This window comes from Macrobrachium rosenbergii, chromosome 41 (assembly GCF_040412425.1).
Source record: "Macrobrachium rosenbergii isolate ZJJX-2024 chromosome 41, ASM4041242v1, whole genome shotgun sequence".
Classification (NCBI taxonomy): domain Eukaryota; kingdom Metazoa; phylum Arthropoda; class Malacostraca; order Decapoda; family Palaemonidae; genus Macrobrachium; species Macrobrachium rosenbergii.
The window spans coordinates 87,548,722-87,570,754 of record NC_089781.1 but is presented as its reverse complement, the minus strand read 5'-3'; the positions used below and the strand labels follow the sequence as shown (position 1 = coordinate 87,570,754).

Here is a 22,033-nt window from a genome sequence, read left to right as displayed (position 1 = left end):
ACAAACATATTGATAAATTAGCATACCTGTGCTTTTACTTAACCAGCAAATATTTTTTATCCTGCCATTATACTTCAGAAAAACCAGTACCCCATCATTCTTGGTTTTCTATGAAGGAAGCATACTAAAAATCATAGAAACTGGGATTGATAAATAACTCCAGTATTCCATGCCAATAAAAACCTTTGCATCACATATCTCTCTCTCTCTCTCTCTCTCTCTCTCTCTGATGTGACAACCTCCCAAAAAACACACAACCTAGTATCTGATATACATAAGAAAAGGAATAAGTTCAGCCTAGTCTTAGACATTGGAAATTACCATGAACCAATTTTCCATTTCTAGTATCTGATATACATAAGAAAAAGAATAAATTCAGCCTTTCTACAGCTATTTGCTGTTTGGCCGTGGACTCTGATTTGCATGTGTCTTTCTTGGACCAATTGATAAAAAAAATTTTTAACTAGTTGACATTGAGGTATTAAAATCAGTTTGCATAACTTGATTCCTCTTTTCAGCCCCCTCCATTAGTGAGGGAGCAACAATATACTTTCCTTCTCAGTTATGTTGTCTGTCTAATCAGTCATCCATAAACTGAAGGGGCATGAAAGGAAATTATCCATCTGTTGTCTCTCATGTACCTTGCCATTGAAACTTTTACCATAGTTGAAGAGATTTTAGTCAAACTAGGTTCAAAGACAGACTGTCATGCATATCTGCCTGAAGGGAGATTGTCCTTCTTTTTGCTCGTCAGTTAGTCTGTCATAATTTTGCAGCTTTTTCTCACTACTCAGTTGAAGGGATTTTAGTCAAACTTTATACAAAGTTAGCCCATTATGCATAGCTATGTACAGTACAGGCTAAATATGCATTGAAGGAAACTGTTTCTGTGTGTCACACTTACCTTGTCATCACAGCTGTGTACAAAGTTAGACAGTTTAAGTATGACAGACAGACCGATACTCAGATGACCAATCTCTATTCATGTGCATCTATGCATATCAACTTTATGCTAAATTTAATTGACAGGTATTTAGTTTGTTATTTTGCCAATTTTTTATATATGATGAAATCTAGTGTAGCATATTGTAATGCTAAAGAAACTTCTTTATACTTGTTCTCTTGGAAATGAATGGTGCATACCAAAAATATATTTTATTCAGCAAATTGCATTGTAACTGTTAACATTACCATTTTTGTCTTCAGTTCAGTCTTGATTTCAAAACTCTCACCTTCCTCATGAAAGACAACCACCTGAATTATCATTTTGTCGCCATGGAGAAGGTGATGTCCATTTTGGCCATTCGTGAAAATAATGGCTTTGATTATCTGCCCCCATCAATTCTGATATGGATTCAGACTAACATTCATCATTAGTCTGGTTAAGATGGAATTTTATGGTGCTTGTTATTTTACCTACTTTTGGTTGATTTGCTCTTTAAGTGTTTTCATTCAGATGTTTAGAATTTTCATAGTACAGCAGACTGTGGTGATGATGAGTTTGTAAATGTAAACAGAACAACAACATTATACATCATGAAAGTGACAATTTAAAAATTTTCTCATTTCTGGTGCAATTGCAGGAATTTATCCACTGAAATCCCTTCAATCGCATAAGGGAAGTTGTGGCAATAAAGTAAGTGTGGTAGACAGATTAAAAATAACCTTTCATTTCCAACTGTGTTTGATTGAAACCCCTTCAACCATGTCAGAGAAATTATGATGACAAGTAGGCTCAGTGTGACACACTGACTGTACAGATGTACAGTAAAGAATATGCTTAGCAGAAAGTTTTTGTTTTGTGTTTTCTTAACATTTAGCTAATATGAAGACTTATGATGATTTCAGGGTTACAGAATTACAGGCTGAATATAAAGAAGAGGAAGTAACCCAGAAAGGTTACATTAAACGACTTCGAAATCTTTTGGTGGATCATTTAACTGAAACAGTATCTAAGGAAATTGTCACTTTAGAGAGTCAGTTTAGAGATGAAGAAATAACAGAGGTACAGTATTCATTGTTATTAATTGTTTCTGATAAATTAGAAATAGGGTAATTTCAATATATATCAGCACAATTGCATGAAGTGCTTTTACTGATACACTTTAATGTACACAGCACTTAACTTCATGGTTGTTAATAGTGACATTCTTCCTCATTCCATTAATTCATTCACTCTTTCTTTTCATTTTTTTATATCTAACTTTTACACCAATTTCTTCACTTTCCAGAAAGGGTTTAACAACAAGCTTGAAAATTTGCTAGAATCGTGGTTAAACTCATCCCAGAATGAGGATAAGAAGGAAACAGTTAGGGAATCAAATGCAAAGAATGATTCTTTCAAAGGTAAACTAGCTATGTTTGCCAATAAGGAAAATGACAAGAATGCAGGCAACAACAGCAGCTCTTTGACTGGTGGAAGCGCAACATCAAGTAGCGGCAATGGAACTCAGAGCAAGAATGGAGAACCGTCAAGCAGTGCTAGTGGGTCATCAGAAGAAAAAAGTGGGCCTTCAGACAGTGGATTAGGGATTTCTGGAAATGGTACCACTTCTTCTGCTGACAAATCTGAAAGTAAAGTTGTAAAAAAAGTGGAAGATGAGGACTCTAACAATGAAGATGCAGAAATGGAAGACCTTACTATTAAGAACAGTAAAAAGGGTAAAGGTAAGCTATATTTTCTCATGCACTGTACCAAGGAGTGACAGTTTATGATTTAAGTGAATACAAGCCATTGTGACAGCTGTGAATTGAATTTTAGTAGATCCAGTAGCTATCAGTATGTTAACTATGTAAATTGCAGTAATTGAGCACACACAAAATGGTTGATAACATCAATAGTATTCGTTTTTTTTACAAGAAAAGTGATTGTGTGGAATGTTTAGAATTTACTTTTTTTATCACTTGAAGAATAATTATAGGTTACTATAGCTACTGTATACTGTAACTACTGTAGTCTAATAACTATTGTTGTGTGATTTCATATATTGCTTTATAATGCTGTGCTTTGAGAAAGGAGTAAGATTGAAATTTCTTATTCAGTGTATATTTCCCTTTGATTAATCCTTCAATACCTTTTCAGTGAGTGAAAATTGTCCCAAAATCAATGCTTGATGTAAACATGATCTGGCTAATATTGGAATGGCACATTCCAAATGCTTATGGCCACAAGATAATGGTGGGCTACATCAGGATAACTTTTTGTGTTTGGCCTGTGCCAGCTTTTTATAGTGTACTTGTGAACCAGCGATTATGAGTTTCCTTCTTGTACAGATGTGACAAGTGGCTGGAAAATGGACTAAGCTCCTAAAGATGGAAATATTTTAGACATGATAAAAAGGGATGAGGAATAATTAGTCAGGAAATCAGTACATGCCAGAAGTCACAGAACAAGACCAATAAAAATCATGGAGGCGGGGCATTGATGAAGACTTAGACCAGATTTAATTACAGTATACTTGGTTGTTCAGACTCATTTCTTTTATCCTTGTCAGGTTCTGCACCACGTCGAACTAGGAGATCTGTTGATAAATCTCAGCGATCAATCTCAGACATGTTTGTTTCCAAACGTAAATGTGAGGAACAGAACTTGAAGGAAAAAGCAGATGGTGATGGGCACAGTGACAAGAGACAGAAAAAGGACACTGATTCAGTTATCGAAGAGGATGGCAAATCTGATGATGCAAGAAAACCGGATACTGAAAGGTATTTCCTGTTCATTATTTTGAAGACATAGTTTAATATCAAAATTATGTTTTGTGTATTTGTAGAGCAGTTTATTACCATTTTGTTGTGATTTGTGTGTCCTTTATCAGTATAGTATCTGTAATGGTACTTTTCTTAGTTATGTCCATATACCCTGTATTTGATCAGTGTATTGATGTGGCTGAATTATAATTATTTTTATCTGGAATGAACATACATTCAATTGGAACATCTTGCAACCTTGTACAGTAAGTAATAAAATGCCCATATGTGGAAAAAATGAAAATAGACTAATATACATACAGTATGCAGTGTGGGGGAAAGGACAGAAAGGGAAAGGTTAGTAATCCAACATATCAGTCAAAGTATAAAATTGCTTAACCAAGAACAGAGCAATAAAAAAATATTACAGTGCTCATGTTTGTCACAAAAGCTACTGATAAGAATGTCAGATGCCAGGTGTAGTAGGTGAGCACTGTATGTGAGTGGCAGATCCTTAGGTTCCTGGCTCTTGAGGTCACCTCACTCATTGTTTGATTGTCTTGCTATTTAAGACATCATTCCCAGGCTGCTCTGGCAGTAATGCTGGTAATTTTTGTTAATTTCTGTTATTCAGCAGAACTCTGAGGTGGAGTTGTGCATTCATTGTATTGTATCCTCTTTTAACATCTAGTGTACTTAACACTGAGATTAAGGTGTTTCAGTATTGTCAGACAGCAGCACTGAAGATTATGTAAAGTACCAGTATTGTCTTTCATTGAGAGGAGAATACCTGTTGAATTTCTGGTATACTCCTTTCTTTAGGGTTAGTCTAGGGGTAGCGTAGGCCAGGCTGGCCTATTCACCATTCCTTTGTCTGTACTTTGGATTTGTTTGCATCCCTCTTGGATGAATTATTGCAAATGATGGAGGGGGTACTGTACTGCAAAAGTCAAAATTTTTAGAATGTTTTAATTTATACCCTTCAATGTTTTGAATAGTGTTCCCTTGTATGGTCTTCGACTGCTAATTGCCATTTTAAATTGTTGGATAAAACCTAAATTCTATTAAAGTTCCTATCCCTGATGGTAATATTAATCTCTGACTTGTTCACTTAACTCATTGTGCAGGATGAAAGATATTTTATAAATTTGATTATCCTTTGCATTTATATGTTCCCAGAATGTACTATCACATAATACTAGACAATGCAGTTAATTCTAATAGTTTTGCCTTTTTTTTCTGTGATTCATTACCTCACAATTTTCAAGAAGATTTAATTCTGCTGTGGCCAAATTGCAGAATGATATTGTATCATTGGTTTGTTGTTGAGTAAGCTTCCCAGATCCTTGTCCCATTGCTGTTTTATTGGGGCATAAAGGATGGCATGGCAGTGTCCCAGTGCTTTGATGACTTTACCTTGTGCTTCAGCTGCTGACCTAACAAGTTGTTGTCAGGCTTTTTTTTTTCTTGGGAACAATTTCATATTTATTCTTACATTCTAACAAAATACTTAATAACAAAGACGTAAATTAATTGGATTATTGAAACCTGCTTTTGAAATTTTGATGGAGGGTTGATTTGGATGCCATGCCTCTCCACCCATGAAACTTGATTACCTTATGTTGCAGAGCAGGGGAAACTATCTTAGCGCTTGCCCTTAGTGCTGAGCCCTATCCCAACAGACTGACAACCTGTAAGTCACTGAGGGCAAGGTATTCAGGTGGATCTCCTGGGGCAGCTGCTATTTTAAAGGTAGCAATATTGCTCCTTTACTTGTAGTCCCCGACAAAGATTCCCCGTAGGGGGATAGTGCCGTCAGTGCACCTCATGCAGTGCACTATAGACATTACTTAAGGTCTTCCATCTTACTTTCCACCCTCTCCTAACAATTGATTCATAGTGCAACTGCGAGGTTTTACTCCTGTTACACCTTTCAAACCTTTACTGTCAATTTGTTTCAGCACTGAGTGACTTTTATAATTCCCAGTGCTTGGCCTTTGGCCTAAATTCTATATTCAATTCAGATCAAGGCAAAGGAAGCCTATCCTGAATTATTTTATAATATTCATCTAATGAATATAAATCTGCAACCATTGACACATGGTGCATCATAGACTTTTTTTTTGGATTTGTCCAGTAAGTAAAGAATAAAGAAAGTGAAATAACGTTAAAACCATTCCCACCAGGGAAACTTTTACCCGAATGATATGTAGTTTAGGAACAATGAAGAAATCTAAGCTGTTGCATTTATTACTATACAGAAATAAGTATTACTGTGAGTTGTCTGCTTTGCAAAACCCTGAGAATTTTTCCATGATACTGTACAGTTATTTAGTGATGAAAAATGCTTGTTTAACAAGATTTACTTATTTACATAAAATACAGGAATTTTGAGACAAATCTAAGTGTAACATATGAATTATGCTTGTATTAGCTACTACCCAGGGATATTTTGTGTTGATAAAGGTTGTTCATTGCCCAAGAATTTTCAAAACAAGGGCTGACTGTTGAAACTTATGAAGTTTGAAAGCTATTGATTCATTATTAGTGTTTCAAGTTGCTGTGATAATGTAGAGATTATTAGAATTACTGTTAATCAGTTTTTTGTCAGAAATATTTCTAGTAAAAATCAAACCTCTTTCTTTCCAGTGAGAATAGCAACAATAGCACCCCCAAGATACAGGGTCGTTGTGAGATTTGTCGGCAGCATCTTAATAGTGCTGACCTTATGTTGTTTCCTGGTCATCCTGATGGTGCAGTAGAGGAATTTATTGCCCTGACAGATCCAAAGTTGTCACTCTTCACTGGTGAAGAAGAATTTGTCCATGAAATGGATGAGAGGCCACAACAGAAGATAACTGGATTCAAGTAAGTTTGTTTTCAAGGTAATGTTAATTACTTTTGCTATACTATGGTAACAATCTTGGAATCACCATTTTATCTATTTAAGAGTTTAATGTTAAAAAAGCAGTATTTCTGACAAGGTCATTTGTGGGTTATAAAATTTATTTCATGTTGCACTTTTACTAATTTAAGTGGAAAAGTTTTATTTAAATATTTAAAGATTTGTGACTGAATTTTTCCCGTAACTTCATTTTACGTTTAGTTGAATATTAATGAATATTTATTGCAAAATAAAAAGATGATCTAATACAGCATTGTAAAAGATGAAGAAAAATTCTGTGTGTGTATGGTGTAAGCAAGTAACTTAGCGCTTATGAAAGACTATTTGAGCATTCTATGAAATTATTGGAAAAGGCGTAAGAGGAGAGGCTGAGAAAATTGTTTAAAATAAGTATTGTCAGCTTGGTTTTGTGCTAGAGAGATCAACAGCAGAAAAGGAGGCTACGGGAGCTTCTTTATGCAGTTTTTTGGCAGAATCTAAGAAAGAGATGGAGAAGCGTTGTGAATGAAGAATGAAACAGAGAGAAGAACGAAAATCAACATAAGCAAAACAAAGCTTATAGCGACTGGAAAGGAAGAAAATGAAAATTTACAATCAGGAAAATTGCCAGTAGTTTTTGTGAAAAAAGGTGTGGTGGTGAACCCTATACTATGTGTAAGATTGTAAGCGATAGTGCCATGAGAGATGCTCAGATTTACAAAATATGCAAGGGGTTAGAGATTTTCAAAGTCTAGAATGGACTACAAGAATGAATGAGGAAGAGAGGGCAGTTAAAAACCATGTTTTGATAGATTAGAATGTCTTAGAGGAGGTAGAACACTTTTGTGTCCTTGAAGATGAAATGGAGGGATAGGCAGACTACTAGTAAATAAAAATATGCCATTGGTAGAGGAAAAGAGCAGACTTTTGGTGGAAGCAAAGACTTTTGATGGGTACATAAGGTCTGTATTGACAAGGAAATTGGTGGAGATTTTGAAAAGATGAGACATAGTATATAAAGAATCATGACCAGGGTACAGTTGGAAGATTGTAATATTAGTAAGGCATTTGTAGAGATGTGGTGTCCAGAGGTGAGAGAAAAAAAACTCTGATCTCACATAATGGGCTGAAACCTGTTAGAATGCCTAGGAAATCTTAGAAAAAAGGGGAAAATAGATGAAGACCCAGGCATGATAAAGAGTTCTTTCAGAAAGTGCAGAAGATAAAAAATAGTGGAGAGAATTCATATTATATGTTAACTATATAGAGTGAAAAACATGTAAACAATATTTACAATGATACACGTAAATACTGTATATACATGGATTTGGGACTGAGCCAGTAATGCTGTGTCTTTTTTATTCTAGTGTCTACGACAAGGAAGGTCACTTGTGTCCATTTGATGGTGGCTTAATAGAGCGAAATGTCCTTTTGTATTTTTCTGGATACTTGAAACCCATCTATGAAGAAAACCCTGATATAGAGGGAGGAGTTCCAGCCAAAGAATTGGGACCCATTAATGAATGGTGGATTTCTGGATTTGATGGAGGTAAAATCTGTATGAATATTAATGTATAATTACTGTTCACTCATAGCCAGTAGTTTGTGGTATTTTTTTTAGCTCATTTGGTGACTGTTCTTGTTAGCCACAGTAGTAGATAATTCTTGTAGTTAGTTCCCTTCAAGTGCACATTGATGGTATGTATGCATATCTGCGTGTGATTCATCATGCAATATTTATATTTGTACTTGTTCTATGAAAATATCATTGCCTTTTATGTAGGAATATTTCTAGGGGACCTGGAATTAGCTGCTGAAACTTGTTAACTAGGTAGTTAACTGGTACAGTTGAACCACATAAAACCGGCATTCTGACGTTTGGGAACTCCCATGATTTGGCTCAATTTTGAATCAGCCTCCATTTGTTCATTGAGCAGCCACGACTGTGGTGCCACATTATTTACAACTTCCCGACTGCAAAAATTATGCCATATCCCTTTTGTTTTTATGAAAATAATTATTAGTAATGAAAATGTGTGAAGTGAAATATGTTTTTGATGTTAATTTAATTGCATGTAATTTTTTGAAGACTCCATTTGAGAAGGCTCTACCAAGTGAAAATTTTTAATCAAAACAATGAAACATTTGGCAATGCACGAATTCCTTATTCTTAGAGTTCTTGAAAGACCTCATTTCTTTTATATAATTATATTTACCCATTCGATATGCCACCCACGAGATCAGACAATGATAGAGGTAAGAGGCACAAGCGTTAATCTTTATCTGTGCTAGAAAATGTTTCTATCCTTCCCTTCCCGTTAGCAAATGTTTAGTGATCATTTCCCTTAATAGCTGGCGCTGGCGGTGTGCTTTGTTTACTTTTTGACGGCGAATGCACTGAGTGGTTGCTGAAATTTATTCTTTATTTTGTCATTACCCTCTACAATCAATCAAAACAAATAATGAAGAAACTAATAGCAGTAATGATGAAGATATTTTTAGGGGATGAAAGTCACCAATAATGTTCTGCAGATTCTGAGAAAAGTTAAGTAGTTGACTTACGCTTAGGCTAACTTGGGACTGTAGGCTAAATGTGTTAAGTAAAGTTTACTATTTTAAAGAAAATTATGCAGTATGAAGTTATAAAGTGATAAAGATCATGTGCATACAGACAGAGGGCTCACATGTGATAGGTCACCGATGTGCTATGCTGCTGGGTATCATGTCAGTTTGTATATGCCTAATTATGCAATCCCTGGGATGTTGTCTGGTTCATCTAGAACTCCTGATGTATGTCTGCTTGACTTCTTACTCTAGAAAGGGTTAAGAGCCTTCCCAGCCCTTTCAAACTTCCCCTTCAGCTCTGCCTAGTAAGGGAGGTAAGGTTAAGGAGAAAGAAGGGGCTGCTAAGGTTAGCAGTCCCTCTCTCCACCTCTCTCCAGAGCGGGATGCCTGTTGCCCTGGGGTAAGGTGGCAGAGGCAGGGCAGAGTCCTTGGTAGTCTGTGTCCTTTGGGACAGTTAGACTACCTTTCAGAGAATGATGCTTATCCCTTGTATTATTTATGGATACTGTTCCTGACATACCCACCAGGCCTCCAAGATATCCGTAAGCTCTGGCCTTGTCAGCAGAGGTGAAGGGGCGATGTTGGAGAAGAATGTGCTGGAAGTAATACATGACCACTCACTGGGCTTTTATAGTCATCTCTTCCAGGTGGAGAAGGCGACTGGCAACTGGAGACCGGTCAGTCATCAAAATCCCTCCTTTGAACAAGTTTGTCTTACAGATTCATGTCAAGTTGGAAAGAGCACATCCCTGTTAAATTCCATCAGAGGCAGCTTCTTGCTTCCAGTGGATCTGGAGGATGCAAACTTCCAAATACCCATCCATCAGTCTTCTAGCAATTATTGTTCTTGTTTTACCAGAAGACTACCAATTCCAAAGCCCTGTAGCAACTGCCCCCAGGTGTTCACGCAAGTGCTGATGTGTACCATCTAACCTGTGCCACCATATCTTTAGGGAAGCAGAAGTACTTGGTTCTCTTAAGTTTTCTTAGAGTGAGAGTTCTGATACATCACATACTGGCTCATGATCCTATCAATCTTGAATCCCTGTGCCAGATTGTACAGAAGTCATTGCTGCTTTGCTCATGAATTTGACCAAGAGCATAGCATTTCAAGGTGGAGATTCAACTTAGCATTGAGTTGAAAGACTGCCCTCTCTTCTAAAGAGTAAATCTCTTGAATAAAAGGCATTGGTTTGCATTCCTATAGGAGAAATTTACAGATTATTAGGTATACAAACAAGAGTCTTTTATCATAATCCCATTGCAAGCACCCTGTAGAGCCCCTGATGCTGAAGAAAAGTGCTTAATGATGGCAGTTGCTACACGGTTTAGGGGCTGATTCCTGCACACCCTGAGGAATTTTCATGTAAAAAGGCTCTGGTTTACTTAATTAGGAAAAATACAGATTACTTAATAAAATTTGTTATATTTTTATACCTTCTTCATCTATACAGTACTTCATAAGTACTTAGTTGTTAGATGTTGGAACTAACATATATTAACAGGTTTTTAATTTTAGAAGAAATTGTTTGAGAGTTCAAACAAAGGCTTCTGTTGAAATTAGCCCATTATGTTCGCTTAAATTGAATAGAAGATGGATATCGTAAACAATACTTTAGTCATCAAGCTTTTTGTGTTCACTTTTTGCCATTTTATCAAGTTCAAATTTGTCTGCATCTAAACAGTATGTATGGGTAAACATTTAAAAATTGGGCCAGAAATGTAAAAGTCTACTGTAGCACTGATTGTAAAATTTCATGGCCTATTTGTTAAAAGATTTGTGCACTGCAGAATTTATTGCTCTGTATTTGTTTCCCTCAGGAGAAAAAGCTCTTATTGGATTCTCTACTGCTTATGGTGAATATATATTAATGAACCCAAGTGAAGCCTACTCTCCATTTGTTGATGCTGTTCGGGAAAAGATTTACTTGAGCAAACTAGTTATAGAGTTCTTGGTAGAAAATCCAGATTCTGCCTATGAAGACTTGCTCAATAGCCTCCAGACAACAGTCCCTCCTAGTGGTTTGAGTATAATTACTGAAGACACACTACTTAGACATGCTCAGTTTGTCTGCGATCAGGTAAGATTTTGCTTCACTGATTTTTAGTGGTTTAAGAGCTTTTCATTATATAGGCCTTTATTTTTGTTCATATGGTTTTATGCTTTTATTGCAGAGTCTTCTGACTTGCTGAATGAACTTTGAAATTTTGGGAACTATTATAGTTTGAATGAACTTTGAAGTTTTGGGAACTATTATAGTTTTCAATGTGATGCTTGCAATAACTGGAACCAGTTTTATAAACATTAATTTGAGACTACCTGTGAAATCTTGGCCATTTTGCAGTTCATGCAAATGCTATAAAAGAAAGTTTCAGCTTATTTTGATAAACACAGGGGTACATTCATGAAGGCATAGGTGGGAGACAGCAGTTTCGTAGAGTAATGTTGGAAGACTGCCAAAGGGATCATTGTGTGAGAATTGTGTTATTACATAACTAAGTTCCTAAGGTCATGTTTTGCTGGGATGAAATACAAGTACCATCTGACTTAAAACCTGCTTGACATACAACCACTCGCGCTTACAACCATCCTTCTGGCAGCCCTGCTGGACAGGCTGATGCATAAGAGTACACGCCATATTACAGTTGACCACTTGCGTTACGCTGCAACAATCCATCTTGGGAGAACTCTCTCATCACTCAGGCAGCATCATTTTGAGTTACCCTGCCCGATCAGCAGCGTCATACAGTGTTAATTGTACTATAGACTGAATTGCAAACCAGTTTACATTAAAATTGACTTCTGACATTCATGCAGGAACCTGACCCTGTTGTAACTCAATGCCTACTTGTACAAAATATACAGTACATAAATGATTAAAATATATCAGTAGAAGTACATTATGGTAAAAAGATTGAAATAATGATTGTACATTACATTACAGTTAATGTAGGTACTTTATATAGCAAAGGTTTGATATTATGCCCTACCCAGTATGTCGGCCACTTACTAAGGTTCAACTTAACATCCATTTTGACTTACAACCAGTTGGTCGGAACCAAGCTTGGTTGTAAGTAGGATGGTACTTGCACATCTTCATTCATGTTTGATGTTTATTCCTAATTTAAGTCATACTACATCCAGTTCGTAGGACTATAAGTTTGCAATTCTTAAGGTTTAAAAAAAAAAATGATTTCTCAACCCCCTGAATTAAAATGATTACATCTTGTCTTGCAGGTGCATAATTTTGATTTGGCAGGTGAAGATACAGATGACATGCTAATTGCAACACCTTGCCTTCGGTCAATTATTAAGCTAGCAGGAGTCACTCTTGGTAAACGTCGAGCTTTAAGACGTAGTGTGCCAAAGATAAAGGTGAAGATGCCCAAGTGGAGCAAAGCAACGACAACTCCATTGGTTAGAAATTTGTTTGAGAGTTTCTTTTCAGACCAAATTGAAGTTGACAAGGAGAGTACTTGGAAGAAAAAGCTTCGATGCGGAGTTTGTGATGCTTGCCAGCAGTCAGATTGTGGTGAGTGTAAATTCTGCAAAGATATGATTAAATTTGGGGGTTCAGGCAAAAGCAAGCAGTGCTGCATAAATCGTCGATGTCCAAACAGACTTATAGCAGAGGCTGAAGATAATGAAGTAGAAGACTTGGATGGCATTGAATTGGAAGATGCACCATCCAGCAAACCCAGACAACATCGTATTCGAAAGCATACACATCGTATTTCTTGGCAAGGTGACCCTATAGTAAAGGAAGGCAAAAGAACATATTACAGTTCAGTCCATATTAATGATGAACTGTACAGTGTAAATGACAGCGTAATGGTAGAGCCTGATGATCCCAAGACACCAGTTTATTTGGCTAGAATTAATCACATGTGGGAAGATAACAAGGGAGAGAAACATTTCCATGCAGATTGGTATTGGCGAGGATGTGACACTGTTTTAGGAGAGACAGCAGATCCTCTGGAACTCTTCATTACTGAGGATTGTGAAGATACACTGTTGAGTTCAGTGATGAAGAAGGTAAGTTTTTCATATGAGGCTAGAATGTTAATTTTATAAGGAGTTCAGAGGTACGATTCCATTTATTGTAAAAGATTAGTTTTCAGCTTATATCTTAATTTGCATTTCATTAATTTTGTTATAAAATTTAGTTTGGTTTGTTAATTTTTCAGTACTGCACTATTAGTTTTTAATACATGCTTGAACACATAATAGCATAATTGATGTAAGAGCATCTAGCAGTAAAAACAACTTTTACAGCTAGCATTTTAAAGGTGTTTGATGTTTACAGCTGCCATGTAGAGATGTTTGATGTTTCAGGTAACTGTCGTCAGGTACAGAGCTCCTGACAGTTGGAAGGAACTGGGAGGTATCCAGGATCCTGAGCAATATTATCCTATAAAGGAGGATGATGGTCTTAGCTTCTGGTATCAAATGATGTATCACTCTCAGAATGCACGTTTTGAGGAAATACCAGATGAGGAGGAGGTTAGTTATATTTTTTTGAGTTTTTTATGCACTCTAGGAAATCTTTTTAACCAAAATGCAGTATACAGTACTGTTTATGAAAATATTTTGTAACTGATTTTAGATAGATGAATAAACTGGTGTCTGTCACTGTGGGACAGAGGTTGGAGCTCCCAGTAATTTATACAAGTACATCAGCATTGGGTATGTGGAAGTGTGTTGGAAATATTTCCACACATAACCATCAATGTAATTAGTTTTGCATTCATGAGAAAACCATGGCATGTGCTGTGAAGATTGCCTTACCCAATTCAGTCCGTGCATCCAGCATTGAAATCACCATAGGTAGCAAATGTGCCCAAAATACACTTCTTTCAACATTATTAGATGTAGTTTTCATTACATTTGGGTAATAATAGATTCCAAGTGCTTTCTACCAAAAGATTCGATTGAAAAAAATAGTGCCAGAAAAATCAGATAGTAGACATGGACTCATCCAAGTACTTGTATGTGGAGAAAGCTTCCACATCCTCATTTTCACAGGAAGCTCACCTGTAACATGTTCACCTTCCCTCCATACTGTTAGTTTAGCACATTCTCCTTTCCTCCCCAGGTCTGGTTTTGTATCCCTTTCACAGTCTTACCCTCTGTTGTCAACCTCATCCTTTAGAGTACTCCCTTACATGCATGCAACATAGCCAGTTATCAGTCCTGTAGCTTTCCCTATTCAGGTGTGCAAATATACTTGCTCTATTGCCTCTGCCAACTTTTGAGGATATTTTAACTACAGGTTGACCATCACTAATCCGGCAATCAGTAGTCTGGAACAATCAGTAATCCAGCACAAATTTCGGCTAGAGTAATTTCCAATGTTTCCGCAATAATTTTCAAATTTCCCGGGTCGCTGCGCTAACTCGCTCGCCGGCCGCTTCGATTTGGTGGCGCAGTGTGCTGCATCAACAAACTGGTAGCCTAGCCTACATTATACTGAACTGTATTCACATATTAACAGTATTATACAAACATCAACATAGCGAATGTGCATCTATTTCATAGCTCTTTTAACAAATTATGCTTTACTACATTGTTTCCAATTGCGTATATTCTCATATTGCTTTTGTATTATAAATTGCGATCAATGTTTTGTTTTTGGAATGATATCGCGGTGTTTATTTCGCCACATTTAACAAGTTCAAAGCGCTTTTCTTGCTTCTAGTTAGCGTAAATGAATATGGATACTTTATTTATTTGGGACATGGATATTTTTCGTTATACGAAGTGTTTTTAAGTCGAAATATAACTTAAATACGTTTCGTTGTGAAATTAATTTAGCTATTTTTTTCGTTAATATATGACGTTCGCGGGAATTGCGGCTGGACGTTTGGGGGCATGTTTGTTTTGTGTAAAAAAATCAAGATTCCATTCGCTGTTTTCTCTTGATTTCATCATAACACGAGCTTTACGTACTTATCTTTTATCGGCGTGAAAACAGTAGTAATTTGTATTCTTTCATGCCCAGTAGTTTTGATTAAAATACATTCTCTCCAGTTCTATTTACAGTCGAGTTTCATCCATGTTGCCGATGCACGATAATTTATAGTCATTAGCAGCTTGAACATTGTTTTCTCAGCTTCAGCTACAACTTACAGCTTTAAGTTACTGTAGCAGTATATTTCCCTGCCAATCTTTTCTCCAAAGCGAATAATTGTATAGTGTAAAAAATATATCAGTCCTATTGTACAGTACTTAACGTCATTTGTAACATAAATACAGTAATTTTGTATTATCGGACGATGGTTGAAATACAAGCAAAACAGTTGTTATCCAATACGATTATTAGCAAAACAACAGTTTCCCGTTCGGTTGTTTATGGCTGTACGCATTTACGCAAGAGTATAACGTTACTAACAATACTTTTATCATTCTCTTTTACTTTTTTAACTAGCAGATGGAATAAAGAGATGGAGGAAAAGAAGTTATTCTATTGTAAGTTGGTCTCTCTTGCTGACTGATTGTACCTGCTGCCTGCACCTGCTCGAATTCTAAATATATTTCCTAAATATTTTCGTACCGGTATTAATTGCTAACCCCATCGTAATCGTAAACTCGAAATATCGTAAGTCGAATTATCGTAACTCGAGCACTACCTGTATTTGATAATTGTTTTTCCTTTATTAACCAACTTGTACTGATTTATAGGATATTTTAATTCTAAGATGAGGTGCTTAGCTACTGGATTTCGTGTATTCTAGCCTAATAAATGGCTAATCCGGCACCCTCCAGGTCCCAATGATGCCGGATTAGTGATGGTCAACCTGTACTAGTTTCCTTTGTCTTCAATAGATTAAAAGTTGAGCAATAACATTTTTTAGTACTACATGCCTTATCATTGTTTCTCCCTTCTTCTGGTCCTGTCAGTTATTATTCTGAGGTATTTTAACCAGATCACAAATTTATTTCTTGACTCAGGGCTTGCTTGAAGAATTTTAAAAAGGTGAAAGTTGGAGAAAGGTCATAATTTTTATCAAATTTCTGAGTAAAGAGACCACTGAGTCACAATTCTAGACCTACAAGACAAAAAAAGTGTTTGCACTCTAATTAGAGATGAAAATTGGAGCAAGGTAAGATTTTTTAGAATAGACAGTAGGGAAATGAAAAATAAAAGGAGTAAATTGTGCAGCTGGGACAAAAGGGACATGGCAGTGAACCCTTAGCACCATTCACAGTGTATCATGTAATATACAATATTAATGGTACCTCCTATAGGAATGTATGAAAAGTAAAAGGCAAAAAAACAGTGTAAGATAGGGGCAAGAGGAATGATGTAAAAGTACCTTCAGTACCCTGAACTGGCTGTGCTACCCTAAGGGAGCTTGTTCTTTTGAAGCTACATATATTGAATTTGTTTATGTATGAAAATTTTTCTTTGCAGGTTGTGGATGATGACAAAAAACACCGTCACTGTATATCATGTGTTCGTATTAAAAAAAATGAGTTGAGGGAATCTTGTGTCATAGGGAAGACCTTGGAGAGCTCAAAGGATAGTGAGGTAAGTAGTAATTCCTTTTTGTTGACCTTCAGCATCTGTAAAATATTCAGCTGATTGCCAGTTAGTTTAGTTTTCCAATAAGATTTTTATTTTGGCTTTCTTATCATAGGTACTCTGTGATAATTTCAGTTTAAAATGTTTTATTGAATTGTGCTGGCTTTTTTTTGCAGATCTGTTTCTAGCGTTATTACTTTTCAGCTGTAGAAATCCAGTATTTTAGTTTTGTCATCTCCCATCTGCATGGATGCTAATTGTAGGTTTAAAATCCTGAGTGGGGAAGAGTAGAGAGCTTAAGAATTGGGAAGGAATGGTTTTTGTGGTTGCATTGGTCGATGTTGATGATGTACATAATATATCCATTTTTTCAACTTTTATAATTATATTTCTATCATTCTTCCATCATTATGTGTAAAAATTAGCATGGACAGTGATTATGAGCAATTGTTTTAGACATTTTCTGGCTTTACTACTGTATATACTTATATATCATGCAATATATACTTATATATCACACAGTTTTTTGAGACCTAATTTTTAGTATAGTTTCAGGGGGGTTCCTCATACATTAAGTAAAAAGGTGGTTGGGGAAGGGGAAGTTTAACCTGCAGTAAAAGGCTAGGCTAGTCCATATGTCACTTAAAAACCTTAAGCTATGTTATTGTCACTATATGCTTTAAATATAAAATACTGGGGTAAACTATAATATTTTTAGACCTAAAAATCACTAACCAAAGAGGAAAGTAATGATGAATAATCTAATACTGGAGAAATTCTGTATGTATTTTAATACTGTTTACTGTCACCTTAAGTTACCCTGTGAAGCGAGCGAGCATAACAGGTAACTTGTGAATGTTTAAAATTGCAATTTTTATTATAAATATATTTGTAATTTTAGTAGATATTTAAATAGGGTTTTTGCAAAACCCTTTGCATAAAGTTTTAATGTAAAAATGGCAGGGCCTTTTCTTGATAGATAATCATGAAAAATTTTTTTTTTTTAATTTAACAAATGTGTAATAGTTTCAGACATCCACTTTGCCACTTTTGCATCTGAGTGCATCCATTTTCTTGTAGATTTCCAATTAGTGTTTATTAAGATGGATTTTCTCTAATTTCTCCTTTTGATTTTGCCAATTTTGGACATTGGTTTTGCCTGTGCCAAAGAGTTTAGCAGCCTGAATACTGTTAATTTCTTTAACTGTGGTTTCAACCTGTAGCTTAAGTTTAGCTGTGAACTTTTTGCCTGTCTTTTTCTTTGTTGTGATTGAAAAGGAAGAAACATTTGTTATACTTTACTAATTGAAGTATTAGATCTAACAAGCTGAAATCTATATTTTACTAATTGAAGTATTAAATCTAACAAGCTGAAATCTATTATGGAGCTTGTAATGACAATAAATTATGGTAGTACAATAGGGTGAGTCAGCAGCAGTTAAGTCGGGTAATAACAAGGAAAAAAGAGTGGCTGGAAAGATAGTTATTGACTGGGTTGTTTTGTTCGATATGCAGATCATTTCTTAAGCATAACTTTTACCAAAAATTGAACCTGCACAGTACACAGTTTTTAAAGAAGTCATCCTTTGGCAAAAAAATTTTAAGTGTAGCATGGTATGGTAGATTGTTGGATATGAGTATATACAGTAATAATGAAAGAGAGATGTCATCCTGTGTTTTTGTGTAACAGTATTTTGTAATCTTCTACAGAAATTGTTTGCATCTCTTGGTTACCTGGGTTATGAATTTAATGTTGGTGATTGTATGTTTGTCAACCCAGATGCTTTTACATTTAAGGTAAGTCCCACTTGAAGTTGGTAAGTATTCAAAGGTTGTTTTGAATTCCATAATTACCTAACATTAATTCATATGTATATAATATTTGCCAGAGTTAGAAATTTATGGTGATAATTTGCATGATTTTTACATGAATGACTGTGATTGTGTGACATAGTAATTACTGTAATTCTTTACAGTACAGTTGCATGAATTAGGTGTCAATTGTTATCAATAACTTAAGGTAACGTTCACTTCATGATAGTTCTGTTTACTTTAGTACCAATAGAAAATGTTGTTTGCATTTCTTTGTAGATCCAGCCAGCTGCACCTCCAAAAAAAGCAGAGAAAAAAAAGAATGTTGATGAAGATATGTATCCAGAGTATTACAGAAAAGGTGACAATGTAAAAGGTTCAAATGAGAAGACTCCAGATCCTTTCAGAATTGTCAGAATTTTGAAGATATATTCTCGAAGTACAGGTAAGATAATAACACTTTACACACTCAGAATTTTTATTTTCAGACCATAGTCTGCTTCAGCAATTATTTATCTGTTCTGATGGTACCATTTATAGTTGCTCATGGTAATGCTAAGTAATTTATTTCTGTTCATATTGAATTCTTACTTTCTCTTGCCTGATTGTACTGGTGGTCAGTAGTGGACATACAAGTGTGCAGTAGCTGGAAGTTACTTCGGGATTTTTCCTTAATTATTTAAATATTACATTTTATAGGTTACCATTTATTTATTTTCATTGTTTTGCATGCATTGTCACATCTTTGCTTTGTGTTAATTTCACCGTGTTAATGTGCACTTTTATGTTCTCCCTCTATACTTTTGCTTAAGAAGTCTGATGACATTGTTGTTATTAAAAAAAATTTGGACTTAACCTGTGGAGTGAGGAAAACTACAATACAAGAAAGTAAGAGTAGCTTAAGGTGCACGTGGCAGTGCACAGCTAATCAGCCTAAACTGCTAACTGCAATATATGAGTTAAATACTTTATTATCATTGCATCATATCTTGTTAGGTACAGTTACTTAAAAATTTGTTAAGTGAGTAAACTGAACTGCTTGAAGGTACTGTGGTTAAAATTTCTCCAAGACGTATGGTTTGAAAACATTGCATTGAGCATGGATTGAAATTTAGGTGTCTCAAAAAGTATTTTTCACTATAATCATGTGTTGCACATTTCATGGTAACTAGGTTACATGGCTACCATTATTATTAATAATTAGTTTAACCAGACACATTCATCTAATGCTCAAGGGCTGAATTGGTGTGACCTATTCTCAGATGGGAAATTATTTGGAGACCAGTCCTCAACGTAAGCAATCCTTTCATCTGGCAGACGAAGTTCAGATGGAGATGAACCAGTCAGTCCTTTCATGCATTCACCAGGGCGATTGGATGATCACCTTGGATATGCGGGACGCATGCTTTTACTTTCCCTTCCATCCGGACTCCAGGAGTGTCTAAGGTTCATCTTTCAGGACACTCAGGCGACCCACGTCAGTGTCTAAACGCCTATTTCCTCACGGAGCGCCTGGCGCCACCCGAGCCCCCGGCACCGCTAAATCTCCAGTTTTGGTACTTCAGCCTCTCTACGGCATCGCAAGCGTTCACTTGAGTCCTCGTTCCTCTAGCAGATGACTTCATTTAGTAGGCATTAACATCAGTCTATATCTGGATGACTTGCCTCTTCATTCCCCTTTGAGGAAAAGTGCACGAAGGTCATGTAGATCTCCTCTCTCAGGAACTGGGAATTATCATCTACCTTCAGAAGTCCCAGTTGGCCCTGTCGCAAAGTTCCTCTACTTGGGAATGAGTCTCAACTCGTGGACTTTTGGGGTTTTTCCGTCTGCCAAGAGAATTGACTGCTAGCCATCAGATGGTCCACAACTTTCTAGCCCCTTCATCTTGCTCGGCCCATCAGTGGATGAGCCTACTGGCAACTCTGTCATCCATCAAGACATTCGTCAAGTTAGGAAAAATTCTCATGAGAGTTTTGCAATTCTTCCTCTAGGCCAACTGGGACAGGGAAACAGCCAGACACCTATGCATTTCCCATAAACCTGGTAATCAAGTCAGACCAGCAAGGTGGTGGTCTGAACATAGACTGTCGAAAGGAAAGCCCTTCATCCTCTGAGCCCAGACTTAGACTTCTATTGAGACTCCTTGGTTCTAGGTTGAGGAGTCCTCTTGGGCTATGCCTTTCCGTCCTTCAACGTGGTCAGGGAAGTGCTGAACTAGTCTTTGGCTCATCTCAGCGTTACCATGATTCTCATAGCCCTGTTGTGGCCCATGAAAGAATGGTTTTAGGACCTGCTACAGTGGTGGGTGGACTTTCCGAGACTCCTTCTAAATGCCGTGTCTACTCAGACAATCTCACCTTAAGAGTTACCAAAGGGTTGTCCATTCTTCCCTGACAGGCTTCAGACTGTCTGGAAGCTTGTCAGTGTAAGGGTTTTCAAGACTTGCTGCAGGGGCTATTGCAAGATGAAGGCATCGATTTTCTAGCCACTTCTTCCAGGCTAAGTGGGTGACTTTCCGAAGCTGGTGTCTCAGACTCAACGTCTCTTCTTCGGAGACGTCTGTGACCCAAAAGTGCAGATTTCCTTCTTTATCCAAGATCTAGAAATCTTTCATCCTCCACCATTAAGGGGTATCGAGCTGTGTTTAGTTCAGTGTTTAAACACAGGGGTCCTGAATCTTGCATTAATCCCAAATCTCAATGACCTCATCAAGTCTTTTGATAAGCCTAAGCAGGAAAGGAAGATCCTGTCTCCTGGAACCTGGATGTAGTGCTGAAGTGGCTGATAGGTCACACTTTTCAACCCCTTTATTCCTCTTCGTGGAGAAAGCTTACTCGGAAGACACTCTTCCTCATGGCCTCGGCTACTGCTAACACATTAGCAGGTTCCAAGACATCGATAAAGGGTAAATTTTTTTACGAGGAGATGCAGTTTGCTTCTTTACCTTTGAATTTTTAGCCAAGAACAAAGACTCTTCCAAGCCCTGGCCATGGTCTTTCTCCATTAAGACATTAACGGATATCTTGGCTTTGAGGAAGAAGAGAGAGTTTTTTGTCTTGCTAGGGCTTTAAGGTATTACCTGAGCAGGACCGAGAAGATCAGAGGACCATCCAGTAACCTCTGGTGCTGTGTCAAGAACCCATCTCACCCTCTGACTAAGAACAGAATGTATTGTCCTTCATCAGATACTTAATTTCTGAGGTGCACTCTCAGATTCAGGAGGACATTTTGCCTACTTTTACAGTGAAAGCTCATGACATCAGGACAGTCTTCTTATTAGCTTTCAGGCACATATGTCACTCACTTCCATTCTGCAGTTGGCCTACTGGAAGTGTGAACCGATCTTCATGTCTCACTATTTGAAAGAGGTTGAAACAGTGTTTGAAAATTGCAGTACCTTGGGGCCATTTTCAGTGCCTGGCATGGTACTGGGGGAGAAAGCATAGGAATCTCTCTTTTCTCCTACTATCTCTTCACCTTAAAGTAGGTTGTTGAGTTTTCGGGAGCCAGAGGGTACAGTGTACTTGGAGTACCCACCAGTCTCAGTGGATGGGTTGT

At 36.7% G+C, this 22,033-nt stretch overlaps 1 protein-coding gene across 1 annotated transcript in view; it reads left to right on the top strand.

Annotated features, from left to right (window-relative positions):
• The window catches only part of LOC136826952 (DNA (cytosine-5)-methyltransferase PliMCI-like), a 57,167-nt gene that overhangs the window by 2,797 nt on the left and 32,337 nt on the right, over positions 1-22,033 (top strand). The window contains exons 2-12 of the mRNA XM_067084552.1: positions 1,849-2,005; positions 2,232-2,667; positions 3,495-3,705; positions 6,337-6,555; positions 7,939-8,120; positions 10,958-11,217; positions 12,375-13,172; positions 13,473-13,640; positions 16,552-16,668; positions 18,373-18,459; positions 18,754-18,919. Of these exons, the coding sequence (XP_066940653.1) occupies positions 1,849-2,005; positions 2,232-2,667; positions 3,495-3,705; positions 6,337-6,555; positions 7,939-8,120; positions 10,958-11,217; positions 12,375-13,172; positions 13,473-13,640; positions 16,552-16,668; positions 18,373-18,459; positions 18,754-18,919 (2,801 nt within the window). The remainder of the gene's footprint in view (positions 1-1,848; positions 2,006-2,231; positions 2,668-3,494; positions 3,706-6,336; positions 6,556-7,938; positions 8,121-10,957; positions 11,218-12,374; positions 13,173-13,472; positions 13,641-16,551; positions 16,669-18,372; positions 18,460-18,753; positions 18,920-22,033) is intronic.